This window comes from Lutra lutra, chromosome 3 (genome assembly GCF_902655055.1).
Source record: "Lutra lutra chromosome 3, mLutLut1.2, whole genome shotgun sequence".
NCBI lineage: Eukaryota > Metazoa > Chordata > Mammalia > Carnivora > Mustelidae > Lutra > Lutra lutra.
In genome coordinates, this window is record NC_062280.1 from 98,686,946 (window position 1) to 98,714,643 (window position 27,698).

The 27,698-nt window shown below is 37.3% G+C and overlaps 1 protein-coding gene across 1 annotated transcript in view; it reads left to right on the top strand.

Moving 5' to 3' along the window:
* The window catches only part of NCKAP5 (NCK associated protein 5), a 915,059-nt gene that overhangs the window by 251,783 nt on the left and 635,578 nt on the right, over window positions 1–27,698 (top strand). Inside the window, 1 exon segment of the mRNA XM_047722528.1 lies at window positions 19,656–19,729. Within this exon segment, the coding sequence (XP_047578484.1) occupies window positions 19,656–19,729 (74 nt within the window).

The window sequence follows — 27,698 nt, forward strand, 5'->3', positions numbered from 1 at the left end:
CTGATATTTTTTAGAAAGCTTTGTTGATAGGTTCTGCTGACTCCTGTCACCAATTCTCTTCGGCTTCCCCAGTGAGGACATTGGGGAATCTACTCGACTAAAAGTGCTTTGGTCAGGACATTAAGGGCCTCCATATTGGCAACTGCCATGGTTAATTTGGGGGCCTCCCTTACTTGGTCACTGATTGTATTTGACATTCCCTTCTTCCCAAAACATTGTTCTGAAATACTAGTCTCCTGTTCCCTTCTTACTGGCTTCTCCTTAGCTTCTTGGCTTATTCTCCTCCTCCCAACCTTCAGTTTCTGGATCCTTTTCTCTTTGGTGTTACTCCTTCAGCAGGGAATCTCACTTCAGTCTCATGGCTCCAAATGCTTTTTATTCCCACTATGGAATCCCAAATTTCTGGCTCCAAGACCTCTTGTCGGAAGATAAATATCCTCATCAACATTCCTCTCTCATAAGCAGTAGACTTCTCAAACTTAATTGCTCAAAGGAGAACAATTTATTCAACTCCCTTGCACAAACATATTCCTTTCATAGTCATCTGTCAGTAAATGGAACATTATCCAATTGCTTAGGCAAAAAACCTGATACTACCTTTGATTACTTACTTTTTCCTTATTCTTACATTTAACCCAGCAGTAAATTCTGTTCCCTTGACCTTCAAAAATACATTTGAATCCAACAATTGCTGACTCACCCTATGACGTCCCTCGTCCAAGTGACCATCCTCTCCTGCCAGAAGCCTCCAGCTTGTCTCCTGGCTTCTGCTCCTGCTGTTGTACACACACACTCCCATTTTACCTTTAACAGTAGAGGAGGGATCATTTTCAAAAATCATGGAGATGGTTTCATGCCTCAGATTAAATTCCCCTGAGATTGCTGCTTATTTCACTGACCAAAAGATAAAGTTCTTCCCAGGACTGCGAGACCCTTATAATCTGTCTCTTTTCCATATCCCAGGTCCAGGCTGTTCCTGGAATGTGCAAGTACACATCTTCCTCAAAGTCTTTGCATTTGTCCTTCTCCCAGCCTATGATGAGTCTCTCAAGACAGCTGTCTGTGTTAGTTTCCTCATTTCCCTGAAGTTTTTGCTCAAATGTTGTCTCTTCCTTCATCAGTTCCCACTCACCTGAACCCTATGCTTCAGCTCCTCTTCTCCCTCTTCTCTATTGAATTTTACCACAAAAAAAAACTTAATTTCATTTAATTATTTTGTCTGTTTTCTCCACAATAATGTAACTTTCACGAAGGTGGAGACTTTTGTCTATAGTGTTCATGGCTGAACTCAATGACTTAGAGGAATGCCTGAACATAAGCTGACACTCAGAAATATTTACTGAATAATTGAATTTGGCATTACTGGTCTCATTAAATGTTGTAAGAGGACAGCAAATGGTAATAGGCCTATGCAATAAACAAATCCTTGCAATAGAAAAGCAGTAATTCTCAAAGCATGGTCTCCAGACCAATAGTCTCAGAATCACCTGGGAGCTTGTTAGAGATGTAGATTCTCCAGTCCCATCCCACAAACACCAAATCAGAAACCTTGGGGTTGTGCCCAACAATTTGGTTTAACCAGCCCAGGTGATGCAGGTGCTTCAGATGAACCAATGAGAACCATGATACTGAGTAAATAAATGTGTTATGTTCCCCCCCGTGATACCTCAATCCAGTTCAAGTGCATGAGTCTCTTAAAATGTCATAAGGCTCTAACTGGGGGTGACATTGGTGCCAATTTACCTCTTGGCATGTACTTGCAAGTCCTGCACTAGGTGTTGAAATTACAAGAGTTTATATTTTGGCCTTTAGAAGCAAAAAGTAAGGAGTGTGTCTTCTTCAGTGTCCCAAGGAAACTTTGGAGAAGTAATAGGAGATAAAATGAGAACATAACTGCCCAGATTTTGAAGGGCACCAATAGTAGACTCAGGGTCCCTTGTTACACTATAGTGAGTAGAATGGCATTCTGTGACCCAATACTTGAGTGGAAGGAAACACGTGAAAAGTACAATATATTGATGCAATGGATCCATCAGTGAATTCTATGTTTTGATATGATACTGGGTTTTGGAGTAGTCCTGTAACTTTTTGTGGCTGAACTCTTCTGCCTAAAATAGCTGGTGACCTAACCGAGGCTTTCCACTACAAGGCTCTATCATTGTCTCTTCATCAAAGGCATAATCAAAGTTGAAATGAGGACTCTAACTGTATCATTTAAATATTTGTCAGTGTGTGTGTATGTGTGTGTTATGTACACAGTGTACTGTCATGTGGACAAATGATATGTTACTGACTTATAGAACTTGAGGAGAAACAGAATTACTTTTCACTTCCCCCTCAGTGGGTTGGGGAGGACAAAAATAAATGGAACTACTTTTACTACCTAAGTGAATTCCTTCATATAACAACATATACTTATTTCCCAAACTGCCATTAAGAACCATATATAAGAAAATATCACAGACACCTTAGAAGTACAATTATCATGTATTTTTTCTACTTAAAACCAAGTACAACCCTTATGTCTTTTTCTCAGAGTGCATAAGTAATAGCATCTTCATCAAGTTTGATAAAAATTAAAAGGTATATGTTTGGATTCATTCCATTTATGAGAATAAAATGCTGAATATGAGACAACAATTTAATTTCTGCCCTTGGCCTTGTTGAACTTGGGCAGGCCCACTGCTTTGAAGAGTTGTGGCACATCCAAAGGGACCTGTTCAGTAAATAGCAAGATATAGAGGATTAGAGGTCAAGGTGGACCTAGCAGGGAGGTAAATATTTGGGAGTCCCTGGAGTTTTGGTGATTGTGGAAGCTCTGGTAGTCTACTGAATTTTCCAATAGAAAGTGAAAGAAGGTTTAAGATAGAACCTTACTTTTGATACATAAAGGGCTAGAAGAAGGAAGGAAAAAGACAAAGATCTCAGAGCAGTGGAAGGAGACAGGAAACCCTTTCAGAGAACACCAGGGAGGGATAGAATATGATTTAAAGTGTCAAGTGCTACAGGAACCAATCATAAGGAACAACACCCTGCAATTCCACCTGCGGCGGTCACTCGTGGTTCTCACAGAGCAGTTCCACTGAAGAGTTTGCAGTGGAAGTGGAAGCAAGGTTGGGTTGTTTGATGAGTGAATGAGGGGGAATTAGAGATTGGCTACTGGAGAGAGAATGACAGTGAGATCAGTCTGTTAGTGTTGGTATTCCTGAATCGGTTTGTGTTGAGCATTTAAAGATACCTCATTGGAAGAATTTATGTTGGCAATCCAATATGAGGGAACTTTCCATCTATTGCTGTGTAATTCCCAAAGTTGTTATGTTGGAGCTTTTTACGATCAGTGTACAGGTGTACATTTTCATTAAGGGGACAAATGATTTTTGAGGGCAGTGTCATTTATTATAGTTGTTAGTCCTTTTCTAATTGTGGAAATCCCTGTGTCTGACGTCAGTTGTGTTGATTTGAACAGCTGGCCTCCTTGCACGTGCTACTTTGCCCAGAGGTGAACTGGGAATCCTACATTAGTAGTGACAAGAGTGCTGACACTATTTTACAAACTCTGCCATAAATTACACTGATTACATCAATATTATTTGGAGAGATTTGGGATCTCTGCAAGCTTTAATTTTAGTAATATATTTTAAACTCCACTTAAAACTAATGATACATCAGATTCTCTCGTCATTAGAATTCATTTATAATGGGTCATGCTCAGAATTGACCTAGATCAGACTGTAGGAGGTTCCCATTAAGTGGGCTTATGCCACGCAGATATGCAATGTTAGGTGTATCTATAAACCTCTAATCACTTTAAATGTTTCATACTAATTGCCCTGAAACGTGTACATTAAAGAATTGAAAGGCAAATTTCCTGAACTACATCTCCAAAATGAATCTAATTTGCATAAGGTTCAGGCAAGAAACAGATGTTTTTTTAGTGCTGTACCTTTTTAAAATTTTAAGCATATTATACAAACGTGTTTTGGTGTAATTTGATGTTTCTCCCTAATCGTAACTTGGGTGAGTTGTTTTTTCAGCAGAACACTGACAAGGGTGAGAAGTAATAATAATAATAATAATAATAATAATAATAAAGCATTATTGTTTCAAACACCAGCTTAGCTTTAGAATACCATAAACAATTGCATTGTGATATTTTAAACCTTGCTTTCTGGAATTTAATTATAATAAAGTCTTTGTACATGTTATTTTCTGGGTTTGTATATTTCTAAAAAAATTATCGCTTTTTAAATTTGTATAGTGAGTATATATAGTAAACTAGAAAGGGAACAATATAAAAGAAATTTGACCCATAATACTGCCATATACTGTGTTTTCTTCTCTTAATCTTTTGTGTAAGTTTTAAAAACTGTGATTAAAAAGGATTATGCCAGGGCACCTGGGTAGCTCAGTCAGTAAAGCGCCTGCTTTCAGCTAAGGTCATGATCCCAGGGTCCTGAGATCGAGTCCTGTGTTGGGCTCCATGCTCAGTGTGGAGCCTGTTTCTCCCTCTCCCTCTGCCTCTCCCCCTCCTCAAGCTCATTTGCACTCTCTCTCTCCCCCTCAAATAAATAAAATCTTTTATTTATTTTTTTTAAAGATTTTATTTATTTATTTAAAACAGAGAGAGAGATCACAAGTATGCAGAGAGGCAGGCATAGAGAGAGAGAGGAGAAAGCAGGCTCCCCGCTGAGCAGAGAGCCCGATGCGGGCCTCAATCCCAGGACCCTGAGATCATGACCTGAGCCGAAGGCAGAGGCTTAACCCACTGAGCCACCCAGGCGCCCAAATAAAATCTTTTAAAAAATTAAAAGGATATGCAGTTTTAAATCATATGTCCTTCACCTAATACTATACTCTTTTCCACTTTATTACATATTCTTTACAAGTTGAATGAATTGTATGATTATTCAATGGGCAAAGTGTGCTTTATTTTAATAATTCCCACATTTTTAGAAGCTAAGATATATCCAGTTTTTTCATGCTGTCATTAATAATATTTCAACATCATTTGTTTTAATTTGATTATTTACTTAGGGTGACTCCTAGACATTGAGTTTCTGGATCAAAAGTACATTGATGTTTTCATTTTCATGACCTATTATCAAACTGCTTTCCCTGACTATTAAACATGTAGACAAAATATACCCTCATGTTTAAGCTTTTCTGATTATCAAGTGTAGAACAATAATTTTGTTCCTATGTACAGAGACTTTTGTGTGAACTTGCTGTCCTCTCTCTCATTCCTTCCATCTATCCATGACAAACATATGTAATGTTTACTCTAGCTCTTCCATCTGGGACTTTCAATTTTATATTTATATTTTCAACATAAAATCCACTTAAATTTCTTTGAATTTTTTTTAATATTATAGATTCCATATGTGTCACTTAGGTGTAGAATGTGCATGTACATATTTTATATATATTCATCTCTTTGGTATTTGGGATATATGTATATACATATATATAACACATACTTAAGGAAGTTCAAGATATACATACACAGGTTTTCAATTAAATTAGGTGCTTTATATTCTGAATTCATGAATACCTGGGAATATCCTTCTGTCACTTTCTCTAGAACAGCTACTTAATTGATGACATTTATGGATTAAAACTCAAAGGTCTATGTATCTTATTTCAGTGGACATTGGGGGTGACTGATAGCTATGAAACAGCCTTTCTTAAGTCTTTGGTAGGAAACTTGTTTTTTCTTTAGCTCTTATGCAAGTGGATGTGTGGATAGTTTATGGAAAAACTCTGCCTGGAATGCGATGTGGTGAGCCCCACTTTTTTAAAAAAATTTTATTTTTTTTAAATTTTTTATTTTTTACTAACGTATAATGTATTATTACCCCAGGAGTACAGGTCTGTGAATTGCCAGGTTTACACACTTCACAGCATTCACCATAGCACATACCTTCCCCAATGTCCATAAGCCCACCACCCTCTCCCTACCCCTGTTCCCCCAGCAACCCTCAGTTTGTTTTGTGAGATTAAGTGTCTTATGGTTTGTCTCCCTCCCACTCCCATCTTATTTCATTTTTTTCCTTTCCTACCTCCAAACCCCCCACGTTGCCTCTCAAATTCCTCATATCAGGGAGATCACATGATAATTGTCTTTCTCTGATTGACTTATTTCTCTCAGCATAATATTCTCTAGTTCCATCCACATCGTCACATATGGCAAGTTTTCATTTCTTTTGTCGGCTGCATAGTATTCCATGGTGTATATATATACCTCATCTTCTTTATCCATTCATCTGTTGATGGACATCTAGGTTCTTTCCATAGTTTGACTATTATGTACATTGCTGCTATAAACATTCAGGTGCACGTGCCCCTTCAGATCACTACATTTGTATCTTTAGGGTAAATACCCAGTAGTGCGATTGCTGGGTCATGGGGTAGCTCCATTTTCAACTTTTTTGAGGAACCTTGATGCTCTTTTCCAGAGTGGCTGCACCAGCTTGTATTCCCACCAACAGTATTGGAGGGTTCCCCTTTCTCCGCATCCTCGCCAGCATCTGTCATTTCCTGACTTGTTAATTTTAGCCGTTCTGATTGGTGTGAGGTGGTATCTCATTGTGGTTTTGATCTGTATTTCCCTGATGCCAAGTGATGTGGAGCACTTTTTCATGTGTCTGTTGGCCATCTGGATGTCTTCTTTGCAGAAATATCTGTTCATGTCCTTTGCCCATTTTTTCATTGGATAATTTGTTCTTTGGGTTTTGAGTTTGATAAGTTCTTTATAGATTTTGGATACTAGCCCTTTATCCGATATGTAGTTTGCAAATATCTTCTTCCATTCTGTCCGTTGTCTTTTGGTTTTGTTGACTGTTTCCTTTGCTGTGCAAAAGCTTTTGATCTTGATAAAATCCCAATAGTTCATTTTTGCCCTTGCTTCCCTTGCCTTTGGCGATGTTCCTAGGAAGATGTTGTTGAGGCTGAGGTCGAAGAGGTTGCTGCCTGTGTTCTCCTCAAGGATTTTGATGGAGTCCTTTCTCACATTGAGGTCCTTCATCCATTTTGAGTCTATTTTTGTGTGTGGTGTAAGGAAATGGTACAGTTGCATTTTTCTGCATGTGGCTGTCCAATTTTCCCAACACCATTTGTTGAAGAGACTTTTTTCCATTGGATATTCTTTCCTGCTTTGTCAAAGATTAGTTGACCATAGAGTTGAGGGTCCATTTCTGGGCTCTCTATTCTGTTCCATTGATCTATGTGTCTGTTTTTGTGCCAGTACCGTGCTGTCTTGATGATGACAGCTTTGAATTAGAGCTTGAAGTCTGGAATTGTGATGCTGCCAGCTTTGATTTTCTTTTTCAACATTCCTCTGGCTATTTGGGGTCTTCTTTGGTTCCACATAAATTTTAGGATCATTCATTCCATTAATTTGAAAAAAGTTGATGGAATTTTTGTAGGGACTGCATTAAATGTGTAGATTATTCTAAGTAGCATAGATATTTTCACAATATCTGTTATTCCAATCAATGAGCATGGAATATTTTTCCATTTCTTTGTGCCTTCCTCAATATCTTTCATGAGTACTTTATAGTTTTCTGAGTACAGATTCTTTGCCCATTTGGTTAGGTTTATTCCTGGGTATCTTTTGGTTTTACGTACAATTGTAAATGTAATTGACTCCTTAATTTCTCTTTCTCATGTCTTGTTGTTGATGTATAGAAATGCAACTGATTTCTGTGCATTGATTTTATATCCTGACACTTTATTGAATTCCTGTTCTAGCAGTTCTAGCAGATTTGGAGTGGAGTCTTTTGGGTTTTCCACATAAAGTATCATATCATCTGCAAAGAGTGAGAGTTTGACTTCTTTGCTGATTTTGATGCCTTTAATTTCTTTTTGTTGTCTGATTGCTGAGGCTAGGACTTCTAGTACTATGTTGAATAGCAGTGGTGATAATGGACATCCCTGCTGTGTTCCTGACCTTAGCGGAAAAGCTCTCAGTTTTTCTCCATTGAGAATGATATTCACTGTGGATTTTTCATAGATCGCTTTGATGATATTGAGGTATGTACTCTCTATCCCTACACTTTGAAGAGTTTTGATCAAGAAAGGATGCTGTACTTTATCAAATGCTTTTTCAGCATCTATTGAGAGTATCATATGGTTCTTGTTCTTTCTTTTATTAATGTGTTGTATCACATTGATTGATTTGCAGCTGTTGAACCAACCTTGCGGCCCTGGAATAAATCCCACTTGGTCATGGTAAATCATCGTTTTAATGTACTGCTGAATCCTATTGGCTAGTATTTTGGTGAGAATTTTTGCATTTGTGTTCATCAAGGATATTGGTCTGTATTTCGCTTTTTTGATGGGGTCTTTGTCTGGTTTTGGGATCAAGGTAATGCTGGCCTCATAAAATGAGTTTGGAAGTTTTCCTTCCATTTCTATTTTTCGGAATAGTTTCAGGAGAATAGGTATTAATTCTTCTTTAAATGTTTGGTAGAATTCCCCTGGGAAGCCATCTGGCCCTGGGCTCTTGTTTGTTGGGAGATTTTTGATGACTGTTTCAATCTCCTTACTGGTTATGGGTCTGTTCAGGTTTTCTATTTCTTCCTGGTTCAGTTTTGGTAGTTTATACTCTCTAGGAATGCATCCATTTCTTCCAGATTGTCGAATTTGCTGGCATATAATTGCTCATAATATGTTCTTATAATTGTTTGTATTTCTTTGGTGTTGGTTGTGATATCTCTCTTCTTATTCATGATTTTATTTATTTGGGTCCTTTCTCTTTTCTTTTGGATAAGTCTGGGAGGGGTTTTTCAATCTTATTAATTCTTTTAAAGAACCAGCTCTTAGTTTTGTTGGTTTGTTCTATTGTTTGGTTTCTATTTCATTGATTTCTGCTCTGATCTTTATGATTTCTCTTCTCCTGCTAGGTTTAGGCTTTCTTTGCTGTTCTTTCTTCAGTTCCTTTAGGTGTAGAGCTAGGTTGTGTATTTGAGACCTTTCTTGTTTCTTGAGAAAGCCTTGTATCACTATATATTTTCCTCTCAGGACTGCCTTTGTTGTGTCCCACAGAATTTGAACAGTTGCATTTTCATTATCCTTTGTTTCCATGATTTTTTTTCAATTATTCTTTAATTTCCTGGTTGACCCATTCATCTTTAGTAGGATGCTCTTTAGCTTCCATGTATATGAGTTCTTTTCCAACTTTCCTCTTGTGATTGAGTTCTAGCTTCAGAGCATTATGGTCTGAAAAAATGCAGGGAATGATCCCAGTCTTTTGGTATCAGTTGAGACCTAATTTGTGACCCAGGATGTGATCTATTCTGGAGAATGTTCCATGTGCACTAGAGAAGAATATGTATTCTGTTGCTTTGGGATGAAATGTTCTGAATATATCTGTGATGTCCATCTGGTCCAGTGTGTCATTTAAGACCTTTATTTCCTTGTTGATCTTTTGCTTGGATAATCTGTCCATTTCAGTGAGGGGAGTGTTAAAGTCCCCTACTATTATTGTATTATTGTCAATGTGTTTCTTTGATTTTGTTATTAATTGGTTTATATAGTTGGGTGCTCCCATGTTAGGGGCATAGATATTTAAAATTGTTAGATCTTCTTGTTGGACAGACCCTTTGAGTATGATATAGTGTCCTTCCATTTCTTATTATAGTCTTTGGCTTAAAATCTAATTGATCTGATATAAGGATTGCCACCCCAGCTTTCTTTTGATGTCCATTAGCATAGTGAATTGTTTTCCACCCCCTCACTTTAAATCTGGAGGTTCTTTGGGTCTAAAATGAGTTTCTTGTAAACAGCATATTGTTGAGTTTTGCTTTTTTATTCATTCTGATATCCTGTGTCTTTTGATTGGGGACATTTTGCCCATTTATACTCAGAGTAACTATTAAATGATATGAATTTAATGCCATTGTATTGCCTTTACGGTGACTGTTACTGTATATTCTCTCTGTTCCTTTCTGATCTACTACTTTTAGGCTCTCTCTTTGCTTAGAGGACCCCTTTCAATATTTCCTGTAGGGTTGGTTTTGTGTTTACAAATTCTTTTAGTTTTTGTTTGTCCTGGAATCTTTTTATCTCTCCTTCTATTTTCAATGATATCCTTAGCTGGATATAGTATTCTTGGCTGCATGTTTTTTCATTTAGTGCTCTGAATGTATCATGCCAGTTCTTTCTGGCCTGCCAGGTCTCTGTGGTTAAGTCTGCTGCCAATCTAATGTTTTTACTACTGTGTGCTACAGACTTCTCATCCCGGGCTGCTTTCAGGATTTTCTCTTTGTCACTAAGACTTTTAATTTTTACTATTAGATGATGGGGTGTGGATCTATTTTTATTGATTTTGAGGGGAGTTCTCTGCGCCTCCTGGATTTTTGTGCTTGTTCCCTTTGCCATATTAGGGAAATTCTCTACAACAATTCACTCCAATATACCTTCTGCCCCCCTCTCTCTTTCATCTTCTTCTGGAATCCCAGTTATTCTAATATTGTTTCAACGTATGGTATCACTTATCTCTCAAATTCTCCCCTCGTGGTCTAGTAGTTGTTTGTGTCTCTTTTGCTCAGCTTCTTTATTGTCTGTCATTTGGTCTTCTATATCACTAATTCTCTCTTCTGCCTCATTTATCCTAACAGTAAGAGTCTACATTTTTTATTGTACCTTATTAATAGATTTTTAAATTTCAGCTTGGTTAGATTTTACTTCTTTTATTTCTCCAGAAAGGGCTTTTATTTCTCCAGACAGGGTTTCTCTAATATCTTCATGCCTTTTTTGAGCCCAGCTAGCACCTGAAGAATCGTCATTCTGAATTCTAGATCTGACATATTACCAATGTCTGATTGACTAGGGCCCTAGCTTTCAATACTGCCTCTTATTCTTTTTTTGTGTGTTGAGTTTTTCCACCTTGTCATTTTATCCAGATAAGAATATATGAATGAGAGAATAAAATACTAAAAGGGTGGCAAAACCCCCAGAAGAATATGCATTAACCAAATCAGAAGAGACCCCAAATTGGCGGGAGAAGGAAGCGGGTAAAAGAAGCTCCAAAAAAAAATTTTTTTTTTTAATTTATATATATATATGTGTGTGTGTGTGTGTACATATATATACATATATATATGTGTTTATATATGTGTGTGTGTGTGTGTGTGTGTGTGTATATATATATATATATATATATATATATATATATATATGGCTGGTGAATAGAACAGAGCCACCCACTTGATTTTGGGTGTATTTTTGGTCTCTCAGAAGAATCTACCTCTCAAAATTTTAAAGAAAGAAAAACTTATATATATGTATACAAAAATAAGGGTAAACACGGTGAAGGGATGGAATATGACTGTAAAGATGAAAATTGTAAAAAATTTCTAAAAAGGAGTTGATATGATAAGTTGTTTGGGAAAAGAAAGAAAAAGAAAGTAGAGAGAATTTGTTCAGGCTGGAGACTAGAACAAAGCCCTGTGCTAGATTTAGGGTACATTTTGATCTATTAGAAGAAGTTTTATTCCAAAATTTTTTAGAAGAAACAACTACATTTGTTTACAAAAGTTAAGTTAGATAGAATGAAGGATAAAATATGACTATAATGATGGTTTAAAGAGATTTGTTTTTAGAAAGTTATTGTCAAGATAAACTAGTTAAAAATGGTTAAAGGAAGAAAGAGGAAAAGTTAAAAATTAGAATAAGAAAAAAATAAAATTAAAAAAATTTAATTAACTTTGGAAGACTAAAGAATCATGGGGAGAAAGCCATGAATTCCATGCTTTGCTTTCCCGTCCTCTGGAATTCTGCAGTTCTCCTTGATCAGTGAGCTTGGTCTTGGATGGATGTTCTTGCTGATCTTCCTGGGGAGGGGCCTGTTGCAGTGATTCTTAAATGTCTTTGCCCAAGGTGGAATTGCACCATCCTTGCTAGGGGCCAGGCTAAGTAATCTGTTTGGGTTCACTCTCTGGAGCTTTTGTTCCCTGAATGCTTTCTGTAGAGCTCTGGTGGACGGGAATGAAAATGGCGGCCTCCCAATCTCTGGCCCAGAGGAGCCGAGAGCCCGGGGCCCCACTCCTCAGTGCGCCCTCAATGAAAAGCATTCAATCACTCCTGTCTTCCTGGTCTCTGGCTGCACTCTGAGCTCACCTGGCCTGTGACCGAGCACACAGCCCCTGTCTCTGTCTCTGGCACACAGCCCAGCCCGGAGTCTCCAAACCCAGCAGATCCTGCTGCTCTGCTCTTCTGGCAGATGAAGGTTGGTTTCCCCAGATCTGCCACCTAAGGGGTCCCTGCTCAAAGAGCAATGGCCCAACTGTGCCACAGATCACAGTTTAAGGTCACCCCAAGCTGAGATCTCACTCCATGGCTCCATCTCTGTAGCTGGCTTCCCCGCTCTGATACCTGTGAGCTCTGCTACACTCAGACACCCTCGATCCTTCTGTGACCCTGTGGGACTTGAGACCACACTTTCCCCACGAGGACTCCAACCCCGTTTAGCCTCTGGAGTGATGTCCCTCAGTGGAGATGACTTCTAAAAGTTCTGATTTTGTGCTCCGTTGCTCTGCTGCTTGTCAGGAGCCAGCCCCTCCCCACACAGTCTATCTTCCCATGGCTTCAGATTCACTTCTCCACCTGTCCTACATTTCAGAAAGTGGTTGATATTCTGTTTCTAGATTTGTTGCTCTTCTTCTCTTCAATCTTCTGTTGGATTTGTAGGTGTTTGGAATGGTTTGATAACTACTTAACTGAACTCCTACAACCTGCTGTCATCTCAGTCTGCTACTCCTCGACCATCTTGACTCCTCTGAATGAGCCCTTTTGATGCACATATTCAAGACTTTTTTTCTCTCTGTTCTGAAATATTTCTTTAATTATATCTTTGATCATTATTTCCATTCCAAATCTTGTGAAATACTCAAGAGCCATAATTGTCAGACAAACCTACATTTTCTGAGCCAATATCAATTGTGTCTCTCTTTTCATCTTTATCTTTTCTTCATTAACTTAGATTACATTTGTCCTCTGCAGGACTGTGTTTGTACTTTTATTGTCAGTTCCAAGTATGTATCTAAGGTGTTGTGTTTTTTTTTTTTTTCATAAAGAAAATGAGTAGAATAGAATACCAAGTTAATTACTTTGAATGAAGTCCTTGTGGTGAGTGGTGTGGGAAGTACATGCTGGGCAGAGCAATACTTGGGAAAGTGACAGTCTTCATGCGTAAGCTGTGTTGCACATGGTGAACATTGGCACCAAGGATAATGAGGAGATATGTGTATGTTTTTCTCTAGTTACAGCAGTTTCAGTCCTCACTAAGTGAATCCTACTAAAGAAGGAGGAGAAAAGTTAGTGAGTATTTAGGTACCCAGTCTGAATTGTTTCTAGATGAGAGACTTGAGAAGTAGACTTCATTTGTGTGACTAGTTCCATACTAATAAAGCAAAATCAATTATTTGCATTTTGATAAGGTACCGGTCCATGGTGGGGAGAGGCACCCCATAATAAAAATCACAGTGGGGATCAACAGGTTGCAATTTTGCTTTTGCAGTGTATATTTCCTTGAAATTCTTAGCTCACCCAGGTACCTTTTTATTTAATTTTGTTACTTCAGCTTGTCCTGTTTTACAAAAATTAATTGGGCTATCATGGTGGCTGGTGGCTCAGATGTCAGTCTCTTGGTTTTGGCTCAGATCACAATTTCAGAGTCATGAGATCGAGTCCCAGGTAGGCTCCAAGCTCAGTGAGGAGTCTGCTTAAGATTTTCTCCCACTCTGTGGCACCTGGGTGGCTCAGTCCTTAAGTGTCTGCCTTCTGCTCAGGTTCTGGTCCCAGAGTCCTGGGATTGAGCCCTGCATAAATCTCCCTGCTCAGTGGGAAGCCTTCTTCTCCCTCTCCCACTTACCCTGCTCCTGTTCCCTCTCTCACTGTCTCTCTCTGTAGAATAGATAAATCTTTAACAACAACAAAGTTTCTCTCCCTCTGCCCCTCCCCCTACTATTGCTATGCATGCACTTACTCTCTCTTTAAAATAAATAACATCTTAAAAAAGTTAAATTGGCTATCTTTTCATCTCAGCCCCCGTCTTTTTTTTTTTTTAACCCCCTTACAGCTTTCTGCACATGTTTCAGAGGGTCCATGCCTTTATGGAAACTATTGAACATGTTAAGGTTTTTCTATAATGCTTTCATGTTTTTCTTAATCATTTTCAAGAGGGACACCCCATCTTCTGACTGAGGGTGATGTTCTCTATTTCTTGTCCTTTCATTCTTTGCTATGGGTTTTATATTGTATGTTTTCAATGTGCTTATTCTGAAGTGATCCATCCAGATCTGGTTTAGCCAACAGAGAGAGAGCATACATTCTACTTCCTGTCCATCTGCATTTATTTATTTATTTACTTTTAAAGATTTAGTTAATTAATTTATTCGAGAGAGACAGACAGGGAGAGCTAGGGTGGGGAGGAGCAGAGGGAGAGGGAGAAGCCGGCTCCCCATGGAGCAGGGAGACCAATGTGGGGCTCAGTCCTGAGCTGAAAGCAGATGATTAATCAACTGAGCCACCTAGGTGCTCCTCCATCTGCATTTATAAAAAAATTTTATCTAAGCTCTCCCAAATATCCAGGGTCTTTCAGGCAGTTTGGAGAGCTATGTTTTAGTGAGATGAGATCTTGCCATGCCCTTTCTTTGTGTCTGTGCCTTTGATACTTTGGAATACTGGAGACCCTGTTTAATAACATCCTGTATGTGCTTTATCCCCAAGCTCTTGCTGTAGGTGTAGTAGCTACAATGTTGCAGTTGATTTGACTGTAGCTCACTGTGAACCCCTGCAGCTCCACTGCCCTCACCAGCCCATTGTTTCCTTGGAGTTAATCTCCAGCTGGGTGGATAATAGTGGTTCCTAGTGGAATGATCTGATTTTATCCTTATAAAATGAGCAATTTCTTATTAGTTAACTATTTTTTCCAATTCAGGGAATAGAAACAATAAATGTGTGACGATGTTGCTTAAATTCTTTTAGCCAGGGTAAAAATTAATTCATTAAACAGAAAGTATATGTAAGCATCATACTTTTTTTTTCCCTCAATTCATTTCAGTTAGCCATGTGTGTGCGGGTGTGTGTATGTGTATGTGTGTGGTTGGGGAGAGATGAGTGTGGAGTATAAGCGCTACCAAAAAATAGTCAAGTAAAATATATTGGATGTTAGAAGGGAGAATGCTATGGAGAAAACTAAAGCTCAAAAGAGGGAAAATTCATAATCCTAATTTCTTTCCCCTTATTACATGGGTTAAGACCTCATAGTTATCACTATAATTAGTTTTATGGAAAAATGGGCAGAACTACTTTGTTTATTTAATTTTAATAGTACATTTTATTACCTTTACCACTATTGTTATTTTGGTTAAGTGTTCTAGGCAAAAGGAATAGCATATACATAGAAAGTGGGGATGAAAAGTTCAGCAGGATGGTCACACAGAGTGGTTTTGGACTGCATTCATAGCAGGATTCAAATCCTGGCTCTGCCTTTTCCTTGCAATATGACACTGGAAGTCTGTTACCTCACTTTCAATATGCAGGTAATACTAGTATCTACCTTATGGGGTTATTGAGATTAAATTAGAAAGTATTATGAAAGTGCTTATTAGCACAATGCCTAACACAATGAAGTTTTGTGTAAGTTTTAGTTAAGATGAAAATAATAGGCCAGGAGGCCTTTACATGAGTTGATTTTTTTTTTTCCGATAACTGCTGTCTTCTGAATAAGATTTGACTTCTTCATTTCACCTTAACAATGACACACTCTGGTATTCATGCAGGTAATGGTTTCCTGGCTTGACCTAGGGATATCCTACCCAGATACTATGGAGCACTCCCACCTAGCTTATCTCAGTATCATGGAGCAGTTAGTGGGAATCTTGATATTATTCATGTAAATACATATATTTTTTTATTTTAAATTTTCATTTTTTTATTTCATTTAAAAATTCACTTTAAATTTTAAATTTTAATTTTAATGTGAGTATAGTTAATGTACAGTGTTATATTAGTTTCAGGTATACAATATAGTAATTCAACAATTCTATACATTACTTAGTGCTCATCATGGTAAGTGTACTCTTAATCCCCTTCACCTATTTCACCCACCCCCACCTACCTTCCCTCTGGTAACCAGCAGTGTGTTCTCTATACTTAAAAGAGTTTCCTGATTTGTCTCTCTTTTTCTTTTTTCATTTGTTTTGTTTCTTAAATTTCACATATGAATGAAATCATATGGCATTTTATTTCTATCACTGACTTATTTTGCTTAGCATTATACCATTTAGATCCATACATGTTGTTGCAAATAGCAAGATTTAATTTCTTCTTAATGGCTGAGTAGTATTCCATTGCATATATCTGCCACCTCTTCTTTATTATTTATCCATGGACATTTGGGCTGCTTTCATAACTTGGCTATTATCAATAATGCTGCAATAAACATAGGGGTGCATATATCTTTTCAAAATAGTGTTTTCATAGTCTTTGCATAAATATCCAGTAGTGTGATTACTGGATCATAGGAAAATTCTATTTTTAATTTTTTGAAGAACCTCCATATAGTTCTCCACAGTGGCTGCACAGTTTGCATGCATTCTCACCAACAGCGCAAGTGAGTTCTTTTTTCCACATCCTCGCCAACATGTGTTTCTTGTGTTGTTTTTTTTAGCCATTCTGACTGGTGTGAGGTGATATCCCATTGTGGTTTTGATTTGCATTTCCCTGAGGATGAATGACATTGGCATCCTTTCATGTGTCTGTTGGCCATCTGGATGTGGGTGAAGTTAGAGAAGCTGCCAGTATTGTTACTTTAAATAGCTTATAAATCCTAATTCAGTGACACCTACATTTAATGGTTGAAAATCTGTTTTGTTACTATTCATCTCTTACTTCCTATTCTAATATTCAGCAACTGTAATCTTAGAAGCATGTGCTTAAAATCCTGATATTGGGTAAGATGAGAGAAAATGGATATTACCTTCACATTGTGAAGTAATTTGCCTGTGAGAAGAGGTGAGTGACATGATGACAAAGTCTGTGCTTAGCGGACACTGTTATACATGCTTACTTAAACTATTAAATTCTTATAACATCTCTGTGAACTGACTATTAATACTCTCTCTGAAGATGAAGGAGTAAGTCTTAGAGAGACTAAACAATTTTACCCAAGGACAGAGCTAGTAAATACTGAAACCAGGATTTGAACCTAAATCTTGATCCAAAGATCTTATCTGTAGCCCTCAAACTTTTCAGCTTCATCCTCTGGCTTGAGCTAAGAAGAGTGAACAAAATAACAAATCCATTGGTTTTAGTCCAAACAGTTTTCCAGAGCTTGTTCATGATTTGGCCCTGCTTAGCTCACCAACTGTATTCTAGATGCCACACTCCAGTCGCTCTGGGCTTAGCCTCACTAGCTTCCTTTCTGTTCCTCAAGTACCACATATTGGAGTCTTTGCAGAATCTATTTCCTTTCCCTCATCCCTCTTTTCTCTATATGCTTACCTCCTTTTTCTTTTCCAGGTCTTAGCTTAATATCATTTGCCCAGGTTCTAATCCAACCACCTTCTGTAAGGGTCATGACCCTTCCTCATTTAGATTCTCTCATCCCTCCTGTTTCCTTCATAGCATATCAGCGCTCAGGAGTCAGTGTATTCATTTGTAACGTCTTTGTCTGCAGACTATAAGCTCTTTGAGAGCAGGAACTTTTGCCCTCTTGGTTATTACTCTGTGAAGGAAATTTAGAATAGCATTTGGAGTATAGTACATTTTGGAAAAGCAATTGAATAAAGAATGGATGAGTGACTTTGAGATTTATGTATTTGTTTCTAATTGGAAACAGTGTTTAAAAATGTTGATGGATGTATTTTAAAAGCAATGTCTTTGATAACTTTGAGGGTTCTAAATCTTCTTTAAATTTTGATCAGGATACTTAGTACCATACATGCAAACTATTATAACTTTCTGCATTAACAGATTTCTGCTTTGGTTTTGATATGACTAAAGGTCTTTTTTATATAATTAACCTGAAGAAGAATATTATTTAATAAGAATAAAACTCTTCAGCTAATTATCTGCAACAACCTTATACCATTAGAGAACAGCAGTTTTAGCTGGGTAAAGATATGGTGTGCTGTTTAGCCTAATTGAAATATTATAGAAAGTAAAAAAAAAAGGGGGGGTAAATGGGTCGATCCAGGTCCAGAAACTCAGGAAAGGACTTCTTCCAAAGTATCAGCTCAATTCTTACTGTGTATTTTCCACCCTCCCCCATTATAAGAGATATACACTTATAGGAGCAAGCGATTATATAAAGCACTCAATCAAAACAAATCTATTTCAGAACGAATCAGTATTAATCAAATTTCCTAGTTTATCTCAAATCCATAAGAAACAAAACGATAACTTTCATGGGTACCTTAACACTGAAACCATTGTACCCTAGTCCATCTAAGGCAGATGTACTAGAGACACAGGACTGTGGGCTAGATGTTCAAATAGAAAGTAAAAGAAGCATTGGGTTCAGGAGGAAATCAATCACGAAAAATTTTACACATTGTATTTTGCTCCATAATCAGCAACTGAAACTATTGCATATGAACCTCATATGCAGAAATCACTAATTTTAAAAAATTTTATTTAATAACCTATGGACTTCTATAAATCTATGTTACAAAGGGATTCCTTAGGTTTCAGAAATGTTTCTTTAAAATACGGTTTGATTGACAAAAATTTACACATTTAAAAAAATATACCTTGCTTTCATAGCTTCCTAGAAGCCAGGTTCTTTTTCTATAAGACAAACAAACAAACAAACAAACAAACAAAAACCAGCAACAACCAAAAAAAAAAAAAACAAAACCCAAACCAAATAAAAAAAAAAAAAAACAACCCACAAACCCCCAAAGCAAAGTAGACTATGTTTTTATATAAGGAGATACAGGAAAATGGACACATTGCATCCATGTAAACAATGTGCCCAGTGAATATATCAAGCATTTTATATAGTTCAAAAGTAGCATTTTTACTAGTAAGCAAATATCCTAAGATCACTGTAATCAAGACCTGTCTTGTCTATTTTATTCTTATTTTCTAAGGTCAGCAGCAACACTGGCTTGCTTGCTTTCTTGCTTATTTATTTATTAATTTACCCATCTATTTATTTATTTATCTTGAGAGAGAGAGAGCTCACAAGCATGAGGTGGGCTGGGCAGAGGGAGAGAGAGAATCCTCAAGGAGACTCCCTGCTGAGCACAGAGCCCTCCGTGGGGCTTGATCCCAGGATCCTGAGATCATGACCTGAGCCAAAATCAAGAGTCAGCCACTTATGACTGAGCCATCCAGGTGCCCTGGGCTTGCTTATTTCTATATGGTAGAATATACGGACCACAACATAGATAACTAGGAAATTTAACTTTCTTCTGTGAATCAGAGGGTTTTCATGCTGACTCTATAGAACTTCCAGTTCTCTGTTTATAGAATGATCCAAGGACATCTCCGAGGAACTCTGCATATTCATTACAGATACCCTGATTCCTAGAACTGAGAGGGACCAGGGATTATCTTGTCAAAAATCTTCCTGTAAAGATAGTCTGAATTCTGGTGACGATTGTAATGAGGCTTTATTTGTCTTTGTGTGTCTGCATATGCAGGAATACATGGACTCCAATAAATACATTGAGCATCTTCTAACTCAGCTCGAGGAACAACACAGAAATCTATGGAGGTGAGTGAAACGCATGCCTAGAACTCAGAGCAGCCTTGATTATCTTCCGTGTTGATCACAGAGGCAGGGAGTCGGCATACTTTCTCTTCTTACCCTTAGTGTCAAAACACCTTCGGAAGCAAGTCACCAGAGGCTCCTTAGGAAATTGTATTCCTTTAATCAAAGTAAAGCAACAGTGCCAGGAGTTGTCCTTGAGTCAAGGACCTGCTCAGAGCCAGGAGGATGGTGGAAATCATGACACTTTGTCAAGGTCAAGAAATTAATTTGTCCAAGGCTACATAACTTTCGTTGTGGAAACTAGAATCCAATTCTCTGACCCTTGCCTGCTTAAAGATTAAGATTTTTATGTAATTGAAAAGTTGAATACAGCTGCTTTAAATGTCTGCTTCTCTTCATATTAACGGAGAATATTTTAAGAATGCTGTTCTGTAGGCTTCTTGTGTTTAGTTTTTTGTTCTGTGTGGTGAGTTCTGATGCTCGGTGAAGAAAGGTATGGGAGAACATTGGTGCAGGTAAACTGGATAAAGAGGAATATCATAAAGGGCATATTCTCAAGTGTCTTGTTCCCTCGGGCCTCTCGGGAATTGAGGCTGATTGAAACGATTGCGTTGTGATTCTCTAGATCTTTAGAACCCCGGTGCTCATGCACTGCATCCATGCTCCAATGGGATCTGCTATTCCTTTTCCTAAATTACTATAGCTCCTGTTATTTGGAACAAATATGCTAGGGTTTAATTACATGATGGCTCACATTGTACCAGAATTGTTTAATGTAATTAGCTTTGTCTCCCCAGGGTCAGTAAGCCCCTGAAGGCCATTATTTCTTATTTCTTGGCAGCATGGAGGAGATACCCAGACAGGGTGGGTAAAGATTTGCTAACTCTGTGGCTTTCTTGCCAACCTCACCCAAATGTATCACCATCAGTCTCTGTACCAGGCTAGACTGCCCCTTCTTCAGGCATCCCAAAAACCTTGAAATCTGTCCTCTCTGAAGGATTGTAGATCTTAGTCTTAGTGCCTAATAATTTCATTTGTTTTGTCCTTTGTATTAGTTTCCCTGCTAAAGAACAGATCTGTGCTTATAGTAGTAGACCCTCTATTTCTCTGTGTGGAAAAAGTAGGATACAACAAAAGTAAATAATTTTTAAGTCTGCTTCCTGCTAGCAGACATACAAGTTAATTTTATATACTTCTGTGTGATACTGTTAGATGTGTTTTTGAGAGCTATAAATGGTGTTGGTAAAGTTTTCTTTTGTAAACCAGTGTATTTTATTAATGAAGACAGCCACAAATTATTTATAGTTATGTATATTTCAAGTTATATTTCGCATAGATCTCCTCCAAGGTGCAAAATGTTATTTAAATGAATTATATAATTTACTTCCAACTCTTTATATAGAATATTTGGTTTTCCCTATCTTTTGAAAGAAAAAGTATACACAAAAAATGATGAATACCATCTGATGAAAGAAATTAGACTTTAATTTGGTCAGTAAGCATGTCTTATATACATCATTGGGGAGGAGTAGAGTTCCATGGGTCTTTGAACCAAAAAAACCTGCATGGAAAAGAATGTTTTCCTTCTTTGATAAGGTAGCTAATAAAAATCTTTTGGTCTTCTTGGATTGGATTAAATGAAAATATAATTTCAGGCATAGACTTAACCTAACATAAAGTAAGAGCTCAGAGCTTTGTGTGCTATCACTTCTATTTTCCTTCAGAAATAGAATTATTGCTGCTGAAAAAGCAAAGCCTTATACATAGTGGCAGAGGATCTAATAAAAAAGCTTCATTTGAATAACAATCAAGGGCAATAATGACATTTGAATAGTCAGAAAAACTATCAGGGAGAAGACAGAAATGGGTCTTATTGAAAAGAAAATGAAAATCAATAATAGCAAATTTATATACTATTTATTGAATCATGAAATTATCCTTGATTATATTTTATAAACAGATCTTGGCTGACTTGAAGTGGTAGGCTTTTTGATGGTTAGTACAATGTCATAACTACAATTCTAGCCAAATTATTTTTGGGTGAAAGCTATGCCAGTGAGCGTACAGTGAGCAGGGTGGGGAAATTCTTACTGGTTATGATTAAATTTTTAAAGTACTTTCTTGAATTAGGGACAATCTATGATGTGTAGAGGTTTATAAGAAACATGTCATGTACTCAAGCACAATTGGATTGTCTGAAGTTAAAAAAAAGTCCCCAAAAGACAGTATAAACTTTTTTTCTGATTTGTATTATGCCTTTGATTTGTAGTTGCTACAATTTTCATGGAGTGGGCTATTATCATTGCTACTGATCTTAACTGACGGTCTTCCATTTATATTTCAACATACATATAACTTAGATAAATCCTGAATGCTTAGATCTCTTTTTTTTAAAAGATATTTATTTATTTATTTATTTATTTATTTATTTGACAGAAATATCACAAGTAGGCAGAGAGGCAGGCAGAGAGAGAGGAGGAAGCAGGCTCCCTGCTGAGCAGAGAGTCCGATGTGGGGTTCGATCCCAGGACCCTGAGATCATGACCTGAGCTGAAGGCAGAGGTTTAACCCACTGAGCCACCCAGGCACCCCAGATTTCTAAAAATAATTGTATTCAGCATTAATTTATATCTACCATGTTTGAGGATTGATCAAAAGCATGATAGACACATGGCATACTATTGCTATTTGCTTAATGATGAAAGACTGGGACCGATTGAAGATTTGTTATAAGATTAGATACAAAAAATAAGTCTTTTCTTTTTTTTCATGGAGGTGGCTACTACTCTTTAATAGGTTGTAGTTGTATCTTATAACATAAACATCTGCGGTGACACAAATATATTGTCCTAATTATACTCTTAGAATAACTGGTTATTTTGGTGCCTTGTTTAGTATTCTACTAAAATAGACCTATAATCTTTCTCTGGTTTTCAAATTGCAAAGGAATTTGAAGTTCAAATATAGCTATCTAGCAATGAGCAGTCATTTAGCTCAAAAAAGACTTTTTGACACCAACAGAAAACTCTCATGTGAATTCATCTGAATAGGTAGAGTCAGAATCCAAAACCCAGTGTAGTAGGACTTGAGCACAAGTCTGGGTGGGTCTTCTTTGCTCAGTATCTCCCTGCTTGATGAAAAAGAAACATTCCAGTGACAACTAGTTTACTAGTAGATGTTGAAATGGGAGGCTAAATTCTGTATGTTCATATTTTTTAATGTGTATAGTTAAGAATAGGAGAAAAAGGCTCTTTTATACCTAATGCTTTTTATATCATCTGCTACCATTTCTGATTTGGCTAAATATATCTGACTGACAAGAGAGATTGCAAAAAAAAAAAAAAAAAACAGCTACTGAAAAAATCTTTCTTCTAACATTTGATAGAAATTTTTATCCATTCACAGATTCAGATTAAGAGTTTAGAACAAACACAAACAGTTGGAAGATACACACTGAATTCATGAATATTTATGGTGTTAATGACTCTTCCATATCACATGTGAAATTAAGTGTGAAAAATGGAAGTGGCATAATACCATAGAAATGGAAAGAAGACTGTGAGTTTTGGAGCCTTGGACTCTTGGCCTGGCCTCCCCAAACTGGCCACAGGGATATCATCTCTGGAATGAGTTTCCTTTTCTGTAAAAAGAAGCTATCAGTAAAGCTAGTATCTAAGTTTCCTTAACACTGAGATTATTTGAAACCCATGATGGTTAAGATAAAACATTTCTATAACATGTACAAATACATGTTTAATCTTACTTTTCTCTAATTATGCAGCTGGATCATTTTGTAGTATTTAATGCATGTATCATAGAAAGCTTCCAAGAACATAAGTAGAAACCACTAAAATAGCAAAGATACTTAGTGGCTGGCTAGTAACTCAACCAGACAATATCCAAGTGTTCAGTTCAGATTTTCATAGCTTGAATTGGAGACAGTGTTATTGATAGGCTGTACATAAAGAATAAGGTCTGCATGGCCAAAATTAAATGACAAGATCTGCTGAATACAAAGTGCCAACTACTAGCCCACAAATCCCAGATCAGAGTCCCATTTGAAAAAGCTAGGGATTTCAGTCAAGGCACTATTGACATTTGGGGCTAGATCATTCTTTACCTTGGGGGATGGGAATAAGGTTGTCTTGTGCATTTTAAGTTGTTTAACATCATCCTATCCACCACATTCCAGTACCAAACCCTCTGTTGGGACAACCAAAAATGTCTCCAGACATTTTCCACATGTTCCCCAGAAGTCAGAATCCTCTTTCCTCTCTGCTGAAGACAGTAATCTAAATGATCTATGAGCATTTTCTTAAGCACATTCCAAGAAAAATGAATGCCCTGGGTAGCTGTTACTGATTTTTTTTTTTTTTAAATCAGTTACCCTGTGGTCAAATTTGAGATACTCTAGGAAAACCCAGCTTTTAAAATGTTTGAATTCTAGAACTTTATGGAGTCACTTAAATGGCTAACGTGTGCTATGAATATCAAATATGGGATATAAAATAAAACTTGGACTTCTTAAAAAAAAAAAAATCCCATCTTTCTTGCAGCATCTAGTCTGACTAAAGTTCCAAAGAGTGCATTTTGAGAAATAGTGATCTCTCCAGTTCAATAATGGAATATACAAACACGTGGTTGTAACTATTTCTTCTCTTCCTTTACCTAACTGGTACTGGGATGGGTACTATAATTAAAGATCAGCTAATAGTTAGGAATCCAGGTTTTTAGTAAAAGGGGAATGTAAACACAGGAAAAGACCATTTCTAGTTCAGCACCCATTTTCCTGAGTGGCAGCCTAAACCTCAGTAACAAATTCCAAGTATCTGAACAACTATTGATTACAAGCTATGTTGGCCCAAGTAAAGCATTTAACGTCTTCTTCCTCAAGGGGAAAAGTGATGGTTTCCTACAACCTCAAAGAGAATAAGATGCCTAATTAAAAACCATGGATAGGGGCGCCTGGGTGGCTCAGTGGGTTAGGCCTCTGCCATTGGTTCAGGTCATGGTCCCGGGGTCCTGGGATCAAGCCCCACATCAGGCTCTCTGCCCCGCGAGGAGCCTGCCTCCACCTCTCTCTCTCTGCCTGCCTCTCTGCCTACTTGTGATCTCTGTCAAATAAATAGATAAAATCTTTAAAAAAAAAAAAAAACATGGATAGGTCCTTGTTGATATAAAAGCCCCTAAGGCCTACCCCTTACAACAATAAAGTTATAATTTTAGTGTATCCAAACTTCAAGAAACCTGTTTTGAATTATAATTGACATACAATGTTACTAGTCTCAGGTATACAACATAGTGTTTCAACAAATCTGTACATTACAAAAGGCTCACCACCATAAGGATAGTTACCACTGGTCACCACATAATATTATTACAATGTTAATGACTATAATCCCTATGCTGTATTTATATATCCTGACTTAGATATTTTATAAATGAACTTTGTACCTCTTGATCCCTTTAAACTTTTCACCCATCTCCCATCCCTTCTGACAGTCACCATCTTGTTCTCTGCAGGAGGCTGTTTCCAAACTGTTTCGTTTGTTTCATTTTTTAGATTCTACATATAAGTAAAATTATATGGTATTCATTTTCCTCTGACTTCTCAGTTAGCATACTGCCCTCTAGGTTCACCCATGTTTGGAACAAATGGCAAGATTTCGTTATTTTTTTTGTGGCTAAATAATATTTCATAGTGTATCTGTGTATGTGTATGTGTGTGTATGTGTCTGTGTAAAATCATATATTATTTATCAGTGGACACTTAGGGAAGCTTCCATATTTACTGTTATAAATAATGCTGCAATAAACATAGTGGTGCATGTATCTTTTTAAATTAGCATTTTTGTTTTCCTTGGGTAAATGAAATTCCAGTACCCAATAGTAGAATTACTGGATCATATGGTATTTCTATTTTTAATTTTTTTGAGGAACCTCTATACTGTTTTCCACTGTTTGTGCCAATTTATATTCCTACCAACAGTTTACAAGGGTTTCCTTTTCCCCACATTTTCACCAAAATTTGTTATTTCCTTTTGGTTTTAGCTGTTCTGACAGTCATAAGGTGATATCTCATTATGGTTTTGATTTGCATTTCCTTGATGATGAGTGATGCAGAGCATTTTCTCATGTGTCTGTTGGCCATCTATATGTCTTCTTTGGAAAAATTTCCATTTATATTCTCTGCCTATGTTTAATCAAATTATTTGGGGTGGTTTTTTTTTTTTGGTGTTGAATTGTGTAAGTATTTTTAAAGTATATTTTGGATATTAACCCAGTATCTTATATATCATTTGCAAATATCTTCTATTCAGTGGGTCATTCTTTGTTTTGTGGATGGTTCCTTTGTGGTACAACAGCTTTGTACTTAGGTCAACTCCCAGTAGTTGATTCTTCTTTTGTTCCCCTTGCAGGAAGAGGCATAACCATAAAAATGTTGCTAAGAATGGTGTCCAAGAGACTACTGCCTATGTTTTCTTAGGAGAGTTTTATGACTTCAGGTCTCAGATTTAGGTCCTCAAACCATTTTGAGTTTATTTTTGATTATGGTATAAGAAAGTGGTTCAGTTTCGTTCTTTTGCCTGTAGCTGTCCAGTTTTTCAACATCATTTATTGAAGAGATTGTATACTCTTGCCTTCTTTGTCATAGATTAATTGACCATAAATACATGGGTTTACTTCTGAGATCTCTATCCTCTTCCATTGATCCGTCTGTCTGCTTTGTGCCAGTACCATATTTTTTTTGATTACTACAACTCTATAGTGTATCTTGAAATCTGAGAGTGTGCTACCTCCAGCTTTGTCATTTCTGAAGATTGCTTTGGCAATTCTGGGTATTTTTGTGCTTCCAAAATTCTTTAAAATAGACTTTTGTATTCTGGCTTATCTGTGATTCTTATTCTAAGGAAAGAGGTAAGGGAAAAAATGGACAAAAATATTTTATTCCCGCGATTCAAAATGCTGCTTATCTAAGAGTGAACACTGAAATGAAATGATCCACCTTGCAAATATTCATGTTTTCCATAATTTCAATATATTTACACATTTTGGTGGCAGATGGGGGGGCGCGGGCAGAAATAATTGGCGCGACTGCCTAAAATTCATCTCAGTTCTAATCTCGGTTTCTATATAATGTGAGTGATATTAAAACTGCTTACTGAGAGGCTGGATGCCCTTACCCTGTCTATCCCTGGGAAAAGAAAAGTCTTTTCTTCATGTGTTATCTAGAAATCTTCTAGAATTAATAAGCAGAAGCACTTATGCCCTGAGAAAAGTCAAGCCCAGGGCTCCTGAAGATTTACCCTCTATGTATCTTGGATTTTCGAATCAAATTATCTAGGCATCTTTTTTTTTTTTTAAGATTTTATTTATTCATTTGTCATAGAGAAGCGAGAGTGAGCACAGGCAGACAGAGTGGCAGGCAGAGGCAGAGGGAGAAGCAGGCTCGCTGCCAAGCAAGGAGCCCGATGTGGGACTCGATCCCAGGATGCTGGGATCATGACCTGAGCTGAAGGCAGCTGCTTAACCAACTGAGCCACCCAGGCGTCCCTAGGCATCTTAAGAATTAGCACATCCCTACCCTCATGAGGTTAATTTATGTAGACTAAGGAGATGCCAAGTATTAAACAGGTTGCTTTTGCTGTAATCATAGACTTCCACTGGGAGATCTTAATTGGCTACAAGTAAGACTGCTCTGCATGAATTCTTAATGGTGGACACCAAATAAAATAAGAACTGTGATTTGTTTTCTAAATCCCTTCAGGAGAAAAAGAGGCTATCTCTGGGGAATAGAATGGGTAGCAAACAGAGAGCTCAGTGTCTGTAATAGCAATAAACACTGAAAGCAAACCTCATGCTAATGCCAACTCAATAAGAGCACATGGTCTCCCAGCTCTGCACCTCTGTCTCACTCTGCCAGGGTCAAAGGGGATGGGGGCTAGCACGCTTTACATCATCTTCCCCTCCT